Here is an 18837-nt window from a genome sequence, read left to right as displayed (position 1 = left end):
AGTAGAATAGGAGTATTCACTTGTATTTGTAAAGTGTTGGTGCTGAATTAAGAATGAAAGCTATGGGCTATATATTGTTGTTTTTCATGTGGTGCAATTTTAGCAAAACATGGGTAGGCTTAGCACAATATAGTGCAGATTAATCAAGCTATTTATTAGGTGATTAAATCACAATTTTAACTGAACGACATTATCATATTGGCTGTTGTTACTTGTTAGCTGACTGATAAAAAGTACTTATGATCCACACATTGCTAACTCTCTCTCTCCCTCTCTTTCGCTCTCCTTTTAGGTTTTACGCATCAACGGAGCGGGCGTTTGTGTTTGTCTGTGCATGCATAAACCTGGAGCGCAGGCGTGCAGAACCAGCTCAGCCATGAGATATCTCCGCAGGTTGCAATGGAACGACTCCTCCGTTCTAATCCACCCCCCAGGGTTCTACATCATCGGCTTTACCTCCCTGCCCTTCGCCAACCTCTACTTCCTCTTCCTCGCTTTCGTTTACGTGGTGTCGGTCGTGTTCAACACATTTCTGATCTATATAATAACGGTGGACCACCGCCTCCACAACCCCAAGTTTATTGCGGTTGGTAACCTTGCGGTGGTTGATCTGGTGCTGAACACTTGCATTATCCCCGGTATGCTAAAGGCGTTTCTTGCTAAGAACAATTTTGTGCCGTTTAATCTGTGCATGGTGCAGATGTATGTGTATTATTCCTTCATTTCTATGGAATCGTTCTCCATCGCCGTGCTCGCCTATGACCGTATGATCGCCATATGTTTCCCTCTGAGGCACGGCTCCATCAACACCATGACGAGTATGTCGTGTATTCTCGGTTTCATCTGGTGCTTCTGTCTTGGTATACCGATATTCAGCACGTCCATTATGACCAGGCTGTCCTACTGCGATTCCGTTAACGTCTACAGCTATTTCTGTGATTACGCGCCAGTGTTTCGGCTGGCATGTAACGACAACACCCTGCAATGGGCTGTGGCTTCAGTGCTGAGCCTCGGTATCCTCCTCGGCCCATTGTCCTTCATCGTTATGTCATACATTAGTATTCTAATCGCTGCGTTCAGGATGAAAAGCGTTGAGAGTCGTGTGAAAGCGCTGGCCACCTGCACTGAGCACCTCATTCTTGTGGCAGTGTTCTTCTTTCCGGTTCTGACAATTTTCATGGTGGGGTTATTAGCGCGCAACATCAAACCAGACCCTGACCTGCGCGTGCTGAGCCTGTCACTGGCCTCGTGCATCCCGCCCTGTCTCAACCCCATAGTCTATTCTCTGAAAACTAAAGAGATCAAGAGCAAAGTACTTACCATGTTCCGGAGAATTAAAGTTCAAGTAGTTAACGGTTGATCTTTACGCATAGGTTGCTATGTGCGTAAAGTTACCATGTGGTCCTCTGTAGCTCAATTGGTAGAGCATGGCGCTTGTAACGCCAGGGTAGTGGGTTCGATCCCCGGGACCACCCATACGTAAAAATGTATGCACACATGACTGTGAGTCGCTTTGGATAAAAGCGTCTGCTAAATTGCATATTATTATTATTATAGATATCAAGGGGTTGAAATGGGGGGACATGCATATAACTCATATATAACTTATCTTGTCCTTTAGAAGTTTAAATATAAAGCACTTGGCATTTTCATCGTTTAAATATGAGTTTATAACGAGCGAACTACCACACTTTGAAACATCAAAGCACTTGTCTACTCAACATTTTCATTGATTGTCATGATTGTGTCATGATAGTCCATCTGCTGAAGAACGCCCATTCACATACACACACACCCTTATTGAACACAGAGGTATCACATAAATGATTATCTATGTCCTTTTCAGCTCTCCTTCACATTCTGAAATAACTCCATATTTGCTATTCCTAATCCTGTGTCATCTACCAAATTGAATCACTTGAAATGGGCATGGTAAACCCTATAACCGACTCAATATTCCCAACATCTTCTAGTGAAAAACCAGAAAATCAAACACATATACTGTATCTCTGTAATGTTTTCTTTTCTGTGTGCTTATAGAGGTTTAATAAGGCTACCTGGTTGATCCTGTCCTGTTCCTTTTTCAATATGTTCTCAACTCCAAATCTTTAAAGCATGCCGGACTGCAATATCTTGTATGAAAGTTGCTAAAGAAATAAAGTGTATTATTATTATCATCGTGCTTTGTGAAATACAAGCCTTGGCTCAAACTGCAGGGTTAGAAACAAGCTCAATTTAGGAGTATAGAAGCTTTGCAGAATATGTGTTCCTTTGGCATGTAACCACATGCCACATCACTGTACCAAGATAAACATACTTTAATAAAGGCTTCTCTTTGACCAACAGGGTGCCCTTGTTTCTTCTAAGATATAACTGTTCTGACAGAGGACAATAAGATATAACTGTTCTAACATCCACTATGGCAGGCTCATTGTCCACCCTCCCTCCCAAAAGCCTGGAAGGGATGAGAGAGCCAAGCCTATGGGTTTGTAGCTTCAACCCCACAGCACACACACACACTTACACACACCAACTGATTAATGGACTGCTGAATGTATATTTATTCTCTTGCTTTGTTTGCTCTTTTCCATATTATGTCTGTCTCTGATAAACTACCCAGGAAAGGGCTGAAAATAGCCCATATTAATATACACTATATATACAAAAGTATGTGGACACCCCTTCAAATTAGTGGATTCGGCTATTTCAGCCACACCCATTGCTGACAGGTGTATAAAATCGAGCACACTGCCATGCAATCTCCATAGACAAACATTGGCAGTAGAATGGCCTTACTGAAGAGCTCAGTGACTTTCAACGTGGCACCGTCATAGGATGCCACCTTTCCAACAAGTCAGTTCGTCAAATTTCTGCCGTGCTAGAGCTGCCCCGATCAACTGAAAGTATTGTTATTGTGAAGTGGAAACGTCTAGGAGCAACAACGTCCCAGCCGCGTAGTGGTAGGCCACAGAAGCTCACAGAACGGGACCGCCGAGTGCTGAAGCGCGTAGCGCGTAAAAATCGTCTGTCCTCGGTTGCAAAACTCACTACCGAGTTCCAAACTGTCTCTGGAAGCAACGTCGGATGGACAAATCTGGGTTTGGCGGATGCCAGGAGAACGCTACCTGCCTGAATGCGTAGTCCAACTGTAAAGTTTGGTGGAGGAGGAATAATGGTCTGGGGCTGTTTTTCATGGTTCGTGCTAGGTTCCAGTGAAGGGAAAGCTTAACACTACAGCATACAATGACATTCTAGACGATTCTGTGCTTCCAACTTTGTGGCGACAGTTTGGGGAAGGCCCTTTCCTATTTCAGCGTGACAAAGCAAGTCCATACAGAAATGGTTTGTCGAGATCAGTGTGGAAGAACTTGACTGGCCTGCACAGAGCCCTAATCTAAACCCCATCGAACACCTTTGGGATGAATTGGAACGCCGACTGCGAGCCAGGCCTAACTGCCCAACATCAGTGCCTGACCTCACTAATGCTCTTCTGGTTTAATGGAAGGAAGTCCCCGCAGCAATGTTCCAACATCTAGTCGAAAGCCTTCCCAGAAGAGTGGAGGCTGTTATAGCAGCAAAGGGGGGACCAAAGGCCAGGTATTGGGTTATCACCTGTTTTAAAGCCAGGTATTGGGTTATCACCCGTTTTAAAGGCCAGGTATTGGGTTATCACACATTTTAAAGGCCAGGTATTGGGTTATCACCTGTTTTAAAGGCCAGGTATTGCATAAAGTTGCACACACAATAAACCTTTTCCTTCTTGACCTATTCGTTCTTGGACATGATATTAGGAACAGGATAATCCCCAATAGGCAAATAGGTAATGTTTTCAGTGTCCTAGGACAGGACCAAGATTCCTATGGAGGAGGACTTCGGTCTGCAAACAGCTTCAATGGCCAGCTAACCGATGTGCACATGTGGGACTATGTCCTCTCTCCGTGTAAGATGCAGTTCTACATGCAGGCAGGAAGCTGCAGGCCAAGCAGCGTTCTGGACTGGGGGCGGTTAGAGTTCAGCACACATGGCTACGTAGTATAGAACACCTGCAGGATTGGCTCACAGAGCAACAATGGAGTTCCAGAACCTTCAGATGACAGTGACCTGGTTCCAGAACTATCTGAAGACAACAACATCATTATAGAACTCTCCTAATGCAACAATAGCATTCCAGAACTCTGAAGAAGAAAACAACACTGTTGAGTCTGTTTTTGTTTATACCTAAAGTAAGGCACATTAATATTCTCTAATCTAATTAAAAATGGTGCTTTCAATAAAACACTATGTGTTTGTCAATGGTGTTTCTAGTGGGACAAATTATTACATCCTACTACAAAACCATACTTTCTCCCTGCGATTGGGGTAAGGATGTAGCTCAGTTGATAGAGCATGGCGTTTGCAACACCAGGGTTGTGGGTTCGATTCCCACAAGGGACCAGTATGAAAAATAAAAACAACTATGTATGCACTCACTAACTGTAAGTCGCTCTGAATAAGAGCGTCTGCTAAATGACTAATATGTAAAAATAAATGATAAAACAATTATATGAGGTGCACCCATTGTGATAGTTTTTTACTGTGAAAATAATTTAACTGCAACGTAAATGGATCATCCTCACAAAATACAACATATCAGCATTTCTTAAAAACTAGTTAAATCATTAGCTTCTTGTAAAGAGCCTGCAGGCAGCCCAACCAGTGTGTGTGTGTGTGTGAGAGAGAGAGAGAGAGAGAGAAACAGCCAGTCAGCTACTTATCCAGATGTCCGTTCTAAACTGCCATATGAGCATTTTGATTACTTTGCTTCATAAAAGGTGCTGATTGTTGACCATTCATACTGCTCCTCTCCCTCCTCACCTCTCTACACAGCTATTAGATAACCCGAACTCAGGGGGATTAAAGAAATGCAGCATTTCACTCTACTCCCCAACTTGAGCCATATTTGATAACAAGTTATAATTTAGTGTTATAAGTACACTATCAGTGGCATTGATAATGTCTAGGGTAGGTTGCCAAACCTCTGTGGGTAGGCCCAGAGTTTTAGAATTAGCTTTTACGTAACCTAACCCCAACCTAACCTAATCAAACCTCTGTGGGTAGGCCCAGAGTTTTAGAATTAGCTTGTACGTAACCTAACCCCAACCTAACCTAATCAAACCTCTGTGGGTAGGCCCAGAGTTTTAGAATTAGCTTGTACGTAACCTAACCCCAAACTAACCTAATCAAACCTCTGTGGGTAGGCCCAGAGTTTTAGAATTAGCTTGTACGTAACCTAACCCCAACCTAACCTAATCAAACCTCTGTGGGTAGGCCCAGAGTTTTAGAATTAGCTTGTACGTAACCTAACTCCAACCTAACCTAATCAAACCTCTGTGGGTAGGCCCAGAGTTTTAGAATTAGCTTTTACGTAACCTAACTCCAACCTAACCTAATCAAACCTCTGTGGGTGGGCCCAGAGTTTTAGAATTAGCTTTTACGTAACCTAACTCCAACCTAACCTAATCAAACCTCTGTGGGTAGGCCCAGAGTTTTAGAATTAGCTTGTACGTAACCTAACTCCAACCTAACCTAATCAAACCTCTGTGGGTAGGCCCAGAGTTTTAGAATTAGCTTTTACGTAACCTAACTCCAACCTAACCTAATCAAACCTCTGTGGGTAGGCCCAGAGTTTTAGAATTAGCTTTTACGTAACCTAACTCCAACCTAACCTAATCAAACCTCTGTGGGTAGGCCCAGAGTTTTAGAATTAGCTTGTACGTAACCTAACTCCAACCTAACCTAATCAAACCTCTGTGAGGCTAGAGGTTTTATATGGGCTGAATCCTCAAGATGATGCCCATGTACAACAATAGGAAATTATTAGTATACTTCAATGAACAGATCTCTCAGAGGAGGCCACAGGGAAGCCTATATTCAGTGGGGTGAAATATTCATTTTTATTTATTTATTTTATTTCACCTTTATTTAACCAGGTAAGGCAGTTGAGAACAAGTTCTCATTTCATGCATAGGGTCCCTTGGAAGATGCAACTGTTTCAGCAACCAGCTTGATGCATTTATTTGATACTTTTTACATGTAATATTATGTATGATAAACTAGTGTTTCTGGGTACAGTGGCTGGAGTAGTGGGATTCTTATTTAGCCAACCTCACTTTTGTTTACAGGTTTGAGAGGAAATTGTTTTAGATTGCACAATACTGCCCTCAAGTGCTTTCAGGCCTATATTTCACACACACTGTATTTGAGTACACTAAACCTGAGAAAACCTGACCACCGCTGCTTGTTACGAATTACCAACTGGGTGATAAACAATATTGCTTACATGTTACTGCTATTTGGGTTTCACGACCGAAACGGAAGGTCTAGTGAACACGGTGTGAGCAAATTAGAGAACAGTCTGACTGCGACCCGCCTTAACCCTTTTCCTAACATTAATCTCATTCTCCTGCTACGTTAGTTCTCTTAACCTGCTACGTTAGTTCTCTTAACCTGCTACGTTAGTTCTCTTAACCTGCTACGTTAGTTCTCTTAACCTGCTACGTTAGTTCTCTTAACCTGCTACGTTAGTTCTCTTAACCTGCTACGTTAATTATCCTAACCTGTCACGTTAATTATCCTAACCTGTCACGTTAATTATCCTAACCTGTCACGTTAATTATCCTAACCTGTCACGTTAATTATCCTAACCTGTCACGTTAATTATCCTAACCTGTCACGTTAATTCTTCCCAACCTGCTCAGTTTATTCTCCTAACCAGCTAGAACAAGGCAGTAGTCAGGAGACAATAGAAAGCGGGACTGAGTTTCAATGAGTAGTTCATCTCTGTTCTTGCTCGGTGGACAAGGGTACCAATCCGACTATATTGGAAAATTGCAGTGCCTTCAGAAAGTATTCACACCCCTAGACTTTTTCCACATGTTGTTGTGTCACAGCCTGAATTTTTTATTGATTAAATTGACATTTTGTGTCACTGACATAATACCCCATAATGTCAAAGTGGAATTATGTTTTGAGATTGTTTTTGAAATGTAATAATAAATTAAAAGTTGAAATGTCTTGAGTCTAAGTATTCAACCCCTTTGTTATGACAAGCCTAAATAAGTTCAGGAGTAAAAATGTCCTTAACAAATTGCATAATAAGTTGCAGGGACTCTGTGTGCAATAATAGTGTTTAACATGATTTTTTTATGACTACCTCATCTCTGTACCCCAAACATACAATTATCTGTCAGGTCCCTCAGTTGAGCAGTGAATTTCAAACACATATTCAACCACAAAGACCAGGGAGGTTTTCCAATGCCTCGCAAAGAAGGGCACATATTGGTAGATGGGTTTAAAACAAAAAGCAGACATTGAATATCCCTTTGAGCATGGTGAAGTTATTAACTACACTGTGGATGATGTACACACAGTCACCACAAAGACACAGGCATCCTTCTTAACTCAGTTGTCGGAGAGGAAGGAAACCATTCAGGGATTTTACCATGAGGCCAATGGTGACCTTAAAACAGTTAGAGTTTAATGGCTGTCATAAGAGAAAACTGAGGATGGATCAACAACATTGTAGTTACCCCACAATACTAAACTAAATGACAGAGTGAAAAGAAGAAACCTGTACATATTGCCAAAGAAATTCACTGTATGTCCTGAATACAAAGCGTTATGTTTGGGGCAAATCCAACACATCACTTTGTACCACTCTTCATATTTTTCGAGCATCATGTTATGGGTATGCTTGTCATTGGCAATGACTAGGGAGTTTTTTAGGATAAAAATAAATGTAATAGAGCTAAGCACAGGCAAAATCCTAGAGGAAAACCTTGTTCAGTCTGCTTTCCAACAGACACTGGGAGACAAATTCACCTTTTAGCATGACAATAATCTAAAACACAAGGCCAAATATACACTGGAGTTGCTTACCAAGATGACATTGAACGTTACCGAGTGGCCTAGTTACAGTTTTGACTTAAATTGACTTGAAAATCTATGGCAAGACTTGGAAATGGCTGTTTAGCAATGATCAACAAACAACTTGACAGAGCCTGAACATTTTTTCAAAGAATAATGTGCAAATATTGTACAATCCAGGTGTGCAAAGCTCTTAGAGACTTACCCAGAAACACTCACAGCTGTAATACCTGCCACAGGTGATTCTAACATGTATTGACTTATAGGTGTGAATACTTATGTAAATGAGATATTTCTGTATTTCATTTTCAATAGATTTTCAAAAATGTCTAAAAACATGTTTTCACTTTGTCATTATGGGGTATTGTGTGTAGATGGGGGAGATCAAAAATGTTGATTTAATCCATTTTGAATTCAGGTTGTAACACTACAAAATGTGGAATGTATGCTACCACAGAGTTTCTAAACATAATGTATTTTCTTTGATGCTACGGAGCCGCGGAAACAATGTGTCCAAAGTACGCCGTGCACATTTAAATGTCACCTCTCCTGTCCTTTCTGTAAAGACGTCCCCTATGTTATGAAATCCACAGGGGGTAACGTGAATTTGAATGTTCAGCGACTCAAGGTATTCAACTCAAGGATACAAATTCCAAGTAGCTACTGCTTTCAAGAAAGAGTATGATTCTGATATATTTGAATGATTTGTAAAACTTCTGTTAATGGAGGTCATTTTTAGGCTGATATGTGGAGTTGCTTGTGATGTTATCTAGCTAGCTAACTAGCTTTCCGATTTAGTGACTGGCTTCAATATACTTTCCTTTACTCATCAAAGTATAGATGTTGCCAGAGTGCTGACGAACTTCTCTCTCTGTGTGCGCAAGCTGACGTTTATCCAAAATATGAAATAAACTACTTTTGAGCACTTTGACTCCAGCCAGACTAGCATTTGGCAATGCACATGCGTTGTACCTGCTCTACAAAATGCATATTTGACCAATGGCCCAGAGCTAGCCATGATGCTGATTAGCTAGCAAGTTAGCTAGCTAGACAACCAAACAATGTTGTGTTTATACCAATGATGTATATAAACCCTGGATTGTTGAGACTATGTATTGGCCAATGAGAGGCTTTGAAGCTACCAGTTGGCCATATATGAACACCATTAGTAGAAGCAGTCCCCCAAGAAATGAATGGAATTCTACAGTATTTCTATTAAACGTTTCAAGGACAATGACATGTATATAAGTATTTTTTGTTGTTGTAGTGGGGACATTAACATTAGTACTTTAGAAAAACATTTTCCTTGAAGTATAATTTTTATATTTTGTATTTTTTTATGTTTAGCTCACATAATATAATTTAAATTATTAAAAAATAAACGTGGCAAAAACAGATGTAGACATTCTTAAATGCATTTCTATAGCTTCCAAATTGTTTCTTACAATGGTGGGGGAGTCCCAAGATGGAGGCACGGTGGCTTCAAAACAGCGCCTCCTGTCAGTCACCTAGTGTAAATATAAATAATTGGTTCACCATTTGTGTATGGAAGCCTAGGTTACCCATTTATGCAGCCAATTAAACTGAACTCCACGATATACAATGGAGTTGAGTGGCGACTAGTGTGGGCGGAATGGAGCTCCGACGTCACACAAAACTACATTGTTCTGTACTTTTGGGCTATTCTTTGGGTGCTGAAATAAGCATGGAATGGAATGTATTCATTAGTGCACAGTAGCAAAACGTTTTGCAAGGTAACATTTTTGCAATGAAAACATTCGTTTTTATTGGACCCTTTAGTATCTCCCCGTTTTATTCCGTTTGCTTCTGTTTGGTTCCGCTTGGATCCTAGTGAAAACACCCCTAAGCTCTTTCATGACATGGGCCCCGTGTAGCTCAGTTGGTAGAGCATGGCGCTTCCAACGCCAGGGTTGTGGGTTCGATTCCCACGGAGGGCCAGTATGACAAAAAAAAACTGTAAGTCCCTCTGGATAAGAGCGTCTGCTAAATGACTAAAATGTAAGAAACTTTGTCTACTCCAATCCCTCTATCTCCCCTCCCAGACAGAGCTGCCTCACCTCCATCCCAGAGGAGGACCCAGTGGACCAGATGATCAGTAGGACAGGCTGTGGGGAGCTGCACTATGCCGTGCATGGAAGTGTCAGAGTCAGGTCCTTCGAAGACTGTATGATGACCTTCCAGAAAGCCTGGAAGGAACAGCTGATTAGACAGGCAAAAGCAGCAGCGGTGTGGGACACAGGGTCTATTTAGAAGAGCACAGACAGGTTTCTTTCTACAGTACTTAGAGGCGGTGTGTGATTCAAAGACATTGTAGAAACAAACCGTGGCCACAGAGTTAGAAGAGCAAAGACTGGTCGGTGTGGGTCAAAGGCTTTAGGTGGATCACTTTGGGAACAGGATTATGTAGTATATTCAGACTTTTGTCCCCATCCTCAGTTGTTTCATTCAAATCAAATCAAATTTTATTGGTCACATACACGTGTTTAGCAGATGTTATTGCGGGTGTAACAAAATGCTTGTGCTTCTAGCTCCGACAGTACAGTAATATCTAACAAGTAATATCTAACAATTTCACAACATATACCCAATACACACCATCTAAGTAAGGAATGGAATTCAGAATATATACATATATGGACGAGCAATGTCAGAGCGGCATAGACTAAGATACAGTAGAATAGTATAGAATACAGTATATACATATGAGATGAGTAATGCAAGACATGTAAACATTATTAAAGTGACAGGTGTTCCATTTCGTAAAGTGGCCAGTGATTTATATTCTATGTCTATAGGCAGCAGCCTCTAATGTGATAGTGATGGCTATTTAACAGTCTGATGGCCTTGAGATCGAAGCTGTTTTTCAGTCTCTCTGTCCCAGCTTTGATGCAGCTGTACTGACCTCGCCTTCTGGATGATAGCGGGGTGAACAGACAGTTGCTCAGGTGGTTGACGTCCTTGATGATCTTTTTGGCCTTCCTGTGACATCGGGTTCTGTAGGTGTCCTGGAGGGCGGGTAGTTTGCCCCCGGTAATGTGTTTGGCAGACCGCACCACCCTCTGGAGAGCCCTGCGGTTGCGGGTGGTGCAGTTGCCGTACCAGGCGTGATACAGCCCAAGGATGCTTTCAATTGTGCATCTGTAAAAGTTTGTGAGGGTTTTAGGTGCCAAGCCAAATTTCATTCAGCCTCCTGAGGTTGAAGAGTCTCTGTTGCGCCTTCTTCACCACACTGTCTGTGTGGGTGGTCCATTTCAGTTTGCCAGTGATGTGTACGCCAAGGAACTTGAAGCTTTCCACCTTCTCCACTGTTTCCTGAAGTCCATGATCATCTCCTTTGTTTTGTTGACGTTGAGTGAGAGGTTATTTTCCTGGCACCACACTCCCAGATCCCTCACCTCCTCCCTGTAGGCTGTCCCATCATTGTTGGTAATCAAGCCTACTACTGTTGTGTTGTCTGCAAACTTGATGATTGAGTTGGAGGCATGCTTGGCAACGCAGTCATCGGTGAACAGGGAGAACAGGAGTGGGCTGAGCACGCACCCTTGTGGGGCCCCAGTGTTGAGGATCAGCGAAGTGGAGGTGTTGTTTCCTACCTTCACCACCTGTGGCGGCCCATCAGGAAGTCCAGGACCCAGTTGCACAGGGCAGGGTTCAGACCCAGGGCCTCGAGCTTAATGATGAGCTTGGAGGGTACTATGGTGTTGAATGCTGAGCTATAGTCAATGAACAGCATTCTTACATAGGTATTCCTCTTGTCCAGATGGGATAGAGCAGTGTGCAGTGTGATGGTGATTGCATCGTCTGTGGATCTATTGGGGCGGTAAGAAAATTGTAGTGGGTCTAGGGTGACAGGTAAGCTAAAGGTGATATGATCCTTGACTAGTCTCTCAAAGCACTTCATGATGACAGAGGTGAGTGCTACGGGGCGATAGTCATTTAGTTCAGTTACCTTTGCTTTCTTGGGGACAGGAACGATGGTGGTCATCTTGAAGCATGTGGGGACAGCAGACTGGGATAGGGAGAGATTGAATATAGTCCGTAAACACACCAGCCAGCTGGTCTGCGCATGCTCTGAGGACGCGGCTAGGGATGCCGTCTGGGCCGGCAGCCTTGCGAGGGTTAACACGCTTAAATGTCTTACTCAGAGAAGGAAAGCCCACAGTCCTTGATAGTGGGCCGCGTCGGTGGCACTGTGTTATCCTCAAAGCGGCCGAAGAAGGTGTTTAGCTTGTCTGGAAGCAAGACGTTGGTGTCGGCGACGTGGCTGGTTTTCCTTTTGTACTTCGTGATTGTCTGTAGACCCTGCCACATACGTCACGTGTCTGAGCCGTTGAATTGCGACTCCACTTTGTCTCTATACTGACGTTTTGCCTGTTTGATTGCCTTGCGGGGTGAATAGCTACACTGTTTGTATTCTGCCATATTCCCAGTCACCTTGCCATGGTTAAATGAAGTAGTTTGCGCTTTCAGTTTTGCGCAAATGCTGCCTCAGGATATGTGGTTTGCAGTTTGCATAAAGTCCAGTGAAGTTCTTTGAGGGCCGTCGTGGTATTTGCTTGAGGGGGGATATAAACGGCCTGATCTTGGGAGATAATACGGTCGGCATTTGATTGTGAGGTATTCTAGGTCGGGTGAACAAAAGGACTTGAGTTCCTGGATATTACTACAATTACACCATGAGTTGTTAATCATGTAACACACACCTCTACCCTTCTGCTTCCCGGAGAGATATTTATTTCTGTCTGCGCAATGAACTGAGAACCCTTCTGGCTGGACCTATTTTGACAGAATATCCCGAGAGAGCCATGTTTCCATAAATCAAAGTATGTTAAAGGCCCTGATGTCTCTCTGGAAATAAACCCTTGCCCTGAGCTCGTCAACTTTGTTATCCAAAGACTGAACATTTGCGAGTAATATACTTGGTTGCGGTGGGTGGTGTGCGTGCCTCCTAAATCGAACCCACATGCCGCTCCGAGTGCCTCTCCTCCACAGGCGATGTTTTGGGTCGGCCTCTAGAATCAGTTAAATTGCCCTGGGGAGAGTGAACAAAGGATCTGCTTCGGGAAAGTCGTATTCCTGGTCGTAATGCTGGTAGTCCTGGTGAGTTACCGCCGCTCTGATATCCAACGTTTTACCCGGCTGTATGTAATGATACAAAACATTTTCTGAGCTAATAATGTAAAAAATAATACATAAAAAAACAAAATACCGCAAAAGTTTCCTACGTTTCCTAAGAGCTAGTCACAAGGCCGCCATCTTCGTCGGCGCCATCTGGACTGATGGAAGATATCAACAGCAGACAACACAGGTGACTAGCACAGGTGAAGTCAGCAGAGTGCGCAGCTGAACACTGTATGCTGGAAACACTTGGTTTGTTATTTTTGACTAAAACAACCAATATTCGTTAAATATAAATACCAAACTTGTTTTTGCATGGATTCCGCCACGTGGTTAGCTAGGAATGCTATTTCTTGTCCCAGAATCCCGCTTAACAGACAGGTTGAAGCCTGCTTGACAGAGTCGCAAAGCTGCTGGCCATCAAGCTAACGAAGTTAGTCCCAGATTAGTTTTGCAATGGAGTCCTCTTTGTCTGGAGAAATAAATGAATGGTTCCAGCGCTGTAGGAGCTGTACCTACTACGCTTTGTTTCAGGAGAAACCGGATCACTCAGAGTTCCAATGCGGCAATTGTTTGCTTGCCGAGGCTTGAGATGGCTTCCTTCATCACGCAAGTCGCCAGCTTCCGTAAGAAACTGGGGAAAACACAGAGTGAAATGTTTACCTTTTCTACGCCGGTGGCTGGACACTTGTTGGATGCCTTGTCGTTTGTCATTATCCGACTGGCCGGTGTTGCCCGGAGCTCCCCCATCTGATAGCGGAGTCGAAGGAACACAGCAAGAGGAGCATGCTAATCAACGATGGTCGCATGTCACGAGCCGTGGAAGCCGAAGACAGTGGCCTCCCGCAAAGCAGTCTACACTCCCAATTGCATGGCTGTGTGCTCGATTTGATATACAGTGGGGGAAAAAAAGTATTTAGTCAGCCACCAATTGTGCAAGTTCTCCCACTTAAAAAGATGAGAGAGGCCTGTAATTTTCATCATAGGTACACGTCAACTATGACAGACAAATTGAGATTTTTTTTTCCAGAAAATCACATTGTAGGATTTTTTATGAATTTATTTGCAAATTATGGTGGAAAATAAGTATTTGGTCAATAACAAAAGTTTCTCAATACTTTGTTATATACCCTTTGTTGGCAATGACACAGATCAAACGTTTTCTGTAAGTCTTCACAAGGTTTTCACACACTGTTGCTGGTATTTTGGCCCATTCCTCCATGCAGATCTCCTCTAGAGCAGTGATGTTTTGGGGCTTTCAACTCCTTCCAAAGATTTTCTATGGGGTTGAGATCTGGAGACTGGCTAGGCCACTCCAGGACCTTGAAATGCTTCAAGTTTTGTAGTGATTCCTATGTTGTTAATGTAAATAATATGTGTTGTTCTGTGGTGTGTAATGAGGAGCAAACAGACGCTGCTCTTGACACATTTATGAAATTGCTTATTCCAGTTACTATTAAGCATGCACCCATTAAGGAAATGACTGTAAAAACAGCTAAATCCTCGTGAATTGATGAGGAATGGAAAAATTGTATGGTTTATGAGGTGCCATGACTTGCCCTCATGGGTTGAGGATCAAACATTCCTGCTAGGCAAAGGTTTGACAACCCCTTTTCCTGGGGGCCAGTTTTATGACTTATACATAGTTTGCAGAAAAGGACTCCTTTTGGTCTCTAGTATGGGAAGAAAGAATTTCCTTGTGAGACAAAGGAAGTCTTCCCGCCAAGACTCCAACATCCAAAAGTGGAATGAAACAATATTCCTACTTAAAAGAATGTGGGAAATGGTCAGTGGGGATCTAAAGAATAATAACACATGAACTAGAAACTGAACATAGAACACAAAACATAGACCCTACACACCCTGGCTCAACATATAAGAGTCCCCAGAGCCAGGGCGTGACAGTCCCCCCAAAGGCGCGGACTGCGACCGCGCCAACATAAACCCAACAGGGGAGGGGCCGGGTGGGCATTCCGCCTCGGAGGCGGATCCGGCTCCGGGCATGACCACCACCCTCTAACAACCCCCCCATAGCGCCCCTGGTCTAGTCTGGCCCCGCTGGCTGGAGCTGGACTGGACATCGGTGGAGCGGATTGCTTAGTCTCCGGTGTGGAGCAGCTGACCGGTACCTGACCAGGCACCGGTGAAGCAGGCACGGGCTGTGCCGGACTGACGACGCGCACCACAGGCTTGGTGCGGGGAGCAGGGACGGGCCGGACCGGGCTGGCGACGCGCACCACAGGCTTGGTGCGGGGAGCAGGAACGGGCCGGACCGGGCTGACGACGTGCACCACAGGCTTGGTGCGGGGAGCAGGAACAGGCCGGGCCGGGCTGATGACGCGCACCATCGGCTTGGTGCGAGGGGCAGGAACAGGCCGGGCCGGGCTGGCGACGCGCATCACAGGCTTGGTGCGGGAGCAGGACCGGGCTGGCTAAACGCACCACTGGCTTGGTGTGGTGAGCAGGAACAGGCCGGGCCGGGCTGGCGACGCGCACCATTGGCTTGGTGCGGGGAGCAGGAACGGGCCGGGCCGGGCTGGCGACGCGCACCACAGGCTTGGTGCGGGGAGCAGGAACAGGCCTGGCTGGGCTGGCGACGCGCACCATAGGCTTGGTGCGGGGAGCAGGAACAGGCCGGGCAGGGCTGGCGACGCGCACCATAGGCTTGGTGCGGGGAGCAGGAACAGGCCGGGCCGGGCTGGCGACGCGCACCATTGGCTTAGTGCGAGGGGCAGGAACAGGCCGGGCCGGGCTGGCGACGCGCATCACAGGCTTGGTGCGGGGAGCAGGAACGGGCTGGACCGGGCTGTGGAGACGGACTGGAGGTCTGGAGCGAAGAGCTGACACAACCCGTCCTGGCTGAATGCCTATTTTTACACACTCTGTGTGAGGCATCAGCACAGGACGTACAGGGCTGTGTACTCGTACTGGCACTACAGCACATGACACTGGCGCAGGATATCCGGGACCGAGGAGGGGTACTGGAGGCCACGAGCGTTGAGCCGGCACACTCCGTCCTGGCTGCATGCCCACCTTAGCACGACACATGCGTGGTGCTCGCACAGGACGTACCGGACTGTGCCGGACCACTCGCGGCACAGTACGCAGCTCCGCATACCTCGGAACCTGCCCAATCTCATGCTGCCTAGCCTGAGTACGGGGAGTTGGCTCTGCTCTACCTCTAGGCTCCGCCAACCTCCCTTCCAGCCCCCCAAACCCGGTGGCCTCCTATCCTAATCCACAAACTCGCCCAGTAGCTGCCTCCAGCAGCCCCGTCGTCCATGCCGTGTGCCCCCCCCCCCAATTTTTTTTATTGGGGTTGCCTCTTGCGTGTCCGACGTCGGCCCGGTTGGCGCCGCTGCTCCTCTCTATGGCGCGCCTCCACCGTCTCCTCCCACGGACGGCGATCCATACCGGCCTGGATTTCCTCCCAAGTCCAGGAACCCTGCCCGTCCAAGATCTCCTCCCAAGTCCAGGCTGTCTTCTCCTGGACACGCTGCTTGGTCCTGTTTTGGTGGGATCTTCTGTCACGATCGTCATAATGATTGGACCAAGGCGCAGCGTGATATGCGTACATCTTTTTAATAGTGTACTGGCAACACGATACAAAATACAAAACAACCAAATGAAACGTGAAGTCCTCGGTTAACAACATAAACCAACACGGAACAAGATCCCACAAAACACAAGTGCACAACAGGCTGCCTAAGTATGGTTCCCAATCAGAGACAACAAGCAACAGCTGATTCTCGTTGCCTCTGATTGAGAACCACCCCGGCCAACCTAGAAAACACATGAACTAGAAACTGAACATAGAACACAAAACATAGACCCTACACACCATGGCTCAACATATAAGAGTCCCCAGAGCCAGGGATTACACACGAGGGGAAGAAGAAGACAATGCACTAGACCTTATCATCTCAGTCTGCAGCTGGCATGTATAGTCGTCTAGAGAACTTTCACTAAAGACACGAGTTGGAAAGGACAATCCCTCTCCGAAAACCGCTGGTACATCTGAAGGACCCATTCTAACCAGCACTATGACCAGAAACTCTACCAAGGACATTGGGATCTCTGGTGGGCAAACCAGAGTCCTACATCATCAACTCAACTATCGAGGACAGCTACACGTAAATACATGTTGCATTTCTAATCCGAATGAGCGTTATTAGAGTGCATAAGTATTATGATTACTGTGAGCATAGTCTCCAAAGTAACCACGATAGTTTGAATCTCTCTCTCCCTTCCACTCTGTCCCTCCTTCTACCCAAGCATTCATGCTATCTTTAGTCCACTAAGGACCTGTTTTCATTGTATTACGTTAGTAATCAATAACCTATGTGTGTTTGTATTGTGCTATTATTTAGTTGGTTAGTAAATAAATAATTATGCCAATTTGTGTATTGCTGATTCATCAATAAGGTTAGGGTTCTTGCAGGTTCAAGTATTATTTGACATTCAGAATGAGACTGATAAGAGGTAATTATTTGATAAGTGACTGTTATCGATATATATATAACATATATCTCTTCTAAGAGTTTAATTCGGGAGATGGTAACTCGTTAAACAACTTCTTCCATGGTGCCCCAAATTCCTAATGAGTTAATTATTACATGGTTAATTTAATCAAGTGACAATTAAACATAGTTAGATGATTTGATAAATAACAGTCATACATTAAAGTAAGTCACGTCATGACAGAGGGATGAGGCAAAAGGATTGGCAAATAAGTCTGTCTGCATAACCAATTGGCAAACGTATTACAAATTGAGAAATCAACATCAATCTATTTGCCATATTTTCAATTTAAACCTACTAGAAAGTGTTTGCCCCAGGCCTGGAGGGAAGCAGTCATTCATTCCGCTACCTATCAGCCTGTTACCAACCCTTAGTAAACTTTTGGAAAAAAATTTGTTTGACCAGATACAATGCTGTTTTACAGTAAACAAATTGACAACAGACTTTCAGCACGCTTATGGGGAATGCCATTCAACAAGCACTGCACTTACACAAATTATTGATGATTGGCTGAGAGAAATGTCATTGCGGCTTTTGACATTATCGATCATAGTCTGCTACTGGAAAAACCTATGTGTTATGGCTTTACACCCCCTGCTATATTGTGGATAAAGAGTTACCTATCTAACAGAACACAGAGGGTGTTCTTTAATGGAAGCCTCTCCAAAAGAATCCAGGTAGAATCAGGAATTCCCCAGGGCAGCTGTCTAGGCCCCTTACTTTTTTCAATCTTTACTAACAACATGCCACTGGCTTTGAGTAAAGCCAGTGTGTCTATGTATGTGGACGACTCAATACTATACACGTCAGCTACTACAGCGACTGAAATGACTGCAACACTTAACAAGTGTAGTTTCAGAGTGGGTGGCAAGGAATAAGTTACTCCTAAAAATGTATAAAACTAAAAGCATTGTATTTGGGACAAATCATTCACTAATCAATCACTAAACCCTAAACCTCAACTAAATCTTGTAAAAAATAATGTGGAAATGTATCAAGTTGAGGTGACTAAACTGCTTGGAGTTAGCCTGGATTGTAAACTGTCATGGTCAAAACATATTGATACAGTAGCTAAGATGGAGAAGTCTGTCTATAATAAAGCGCTGCTCTACCTTCTTAACAGCACTATCAACAAGGCAGGTCCTACAGGCCATAGTTTTGTCGCACCTGGACTACTGTTCAGTCATGTGGTCAGGTGCCACAAAAAGGGCCACTCCTTTGTTGCCTTGGCCATGTGTTTTGGGTCACTGCATGCTGGAATACCCATCCACA

At 44.4% G+C, this 18837-nt stretch overlaps 1 protein-coding gene and 1 non-coding gene across 2 annotated transcripts; both read left to right on the top strand.

Annotated features, from left to right (window-relative positions):
- Positions 1 to 376: 376 nt before the first annotated feature.
- LOC121541349 (olfactory receptor 2AT4-like) lies at positions 377 to 1360 on the top strand. The gene has a single exon (XM_041850325.1). The coding sequence runs from the start codon at positions 377 to 379 to the stop codon at positions 1358 to 1360; it is 984 nt and encodes a 327-aa protein (XP_041706259.1).
- Positions 1361 to 9788: 8428 nt separating this feature from the next.
- On the top strand, positions 9789 to 9864 carry trnag-ucc. Its single transcript has one exon. It is a non-coding gene; the product is annotated as a tRNA-Gly (tRNA).
- Positions 9865 to 18837: the final 8973 nt, after the last annotated feature.

The sequence above is a fragment of the Coregonus clupeaformis genome, chromosome 27, assembly GCF_020615455.1.
Source record: "Coregonus clupeaformis isolate EN_2021a chromosome 27, ASM2061545v1, whole genome shotgun sequence".
Classification (NCBI taxonomy): Eukaryota; Metazoa; Chordata; class Actinopteri; order Salmoniformes; family Salmonidae; genus Coregonus; species Coregonus clupeaformis.
Note: the sequence above shows the minus strand (reverse complement) of the source record. Positions and strands in the feature narration are given on the sequence as shown.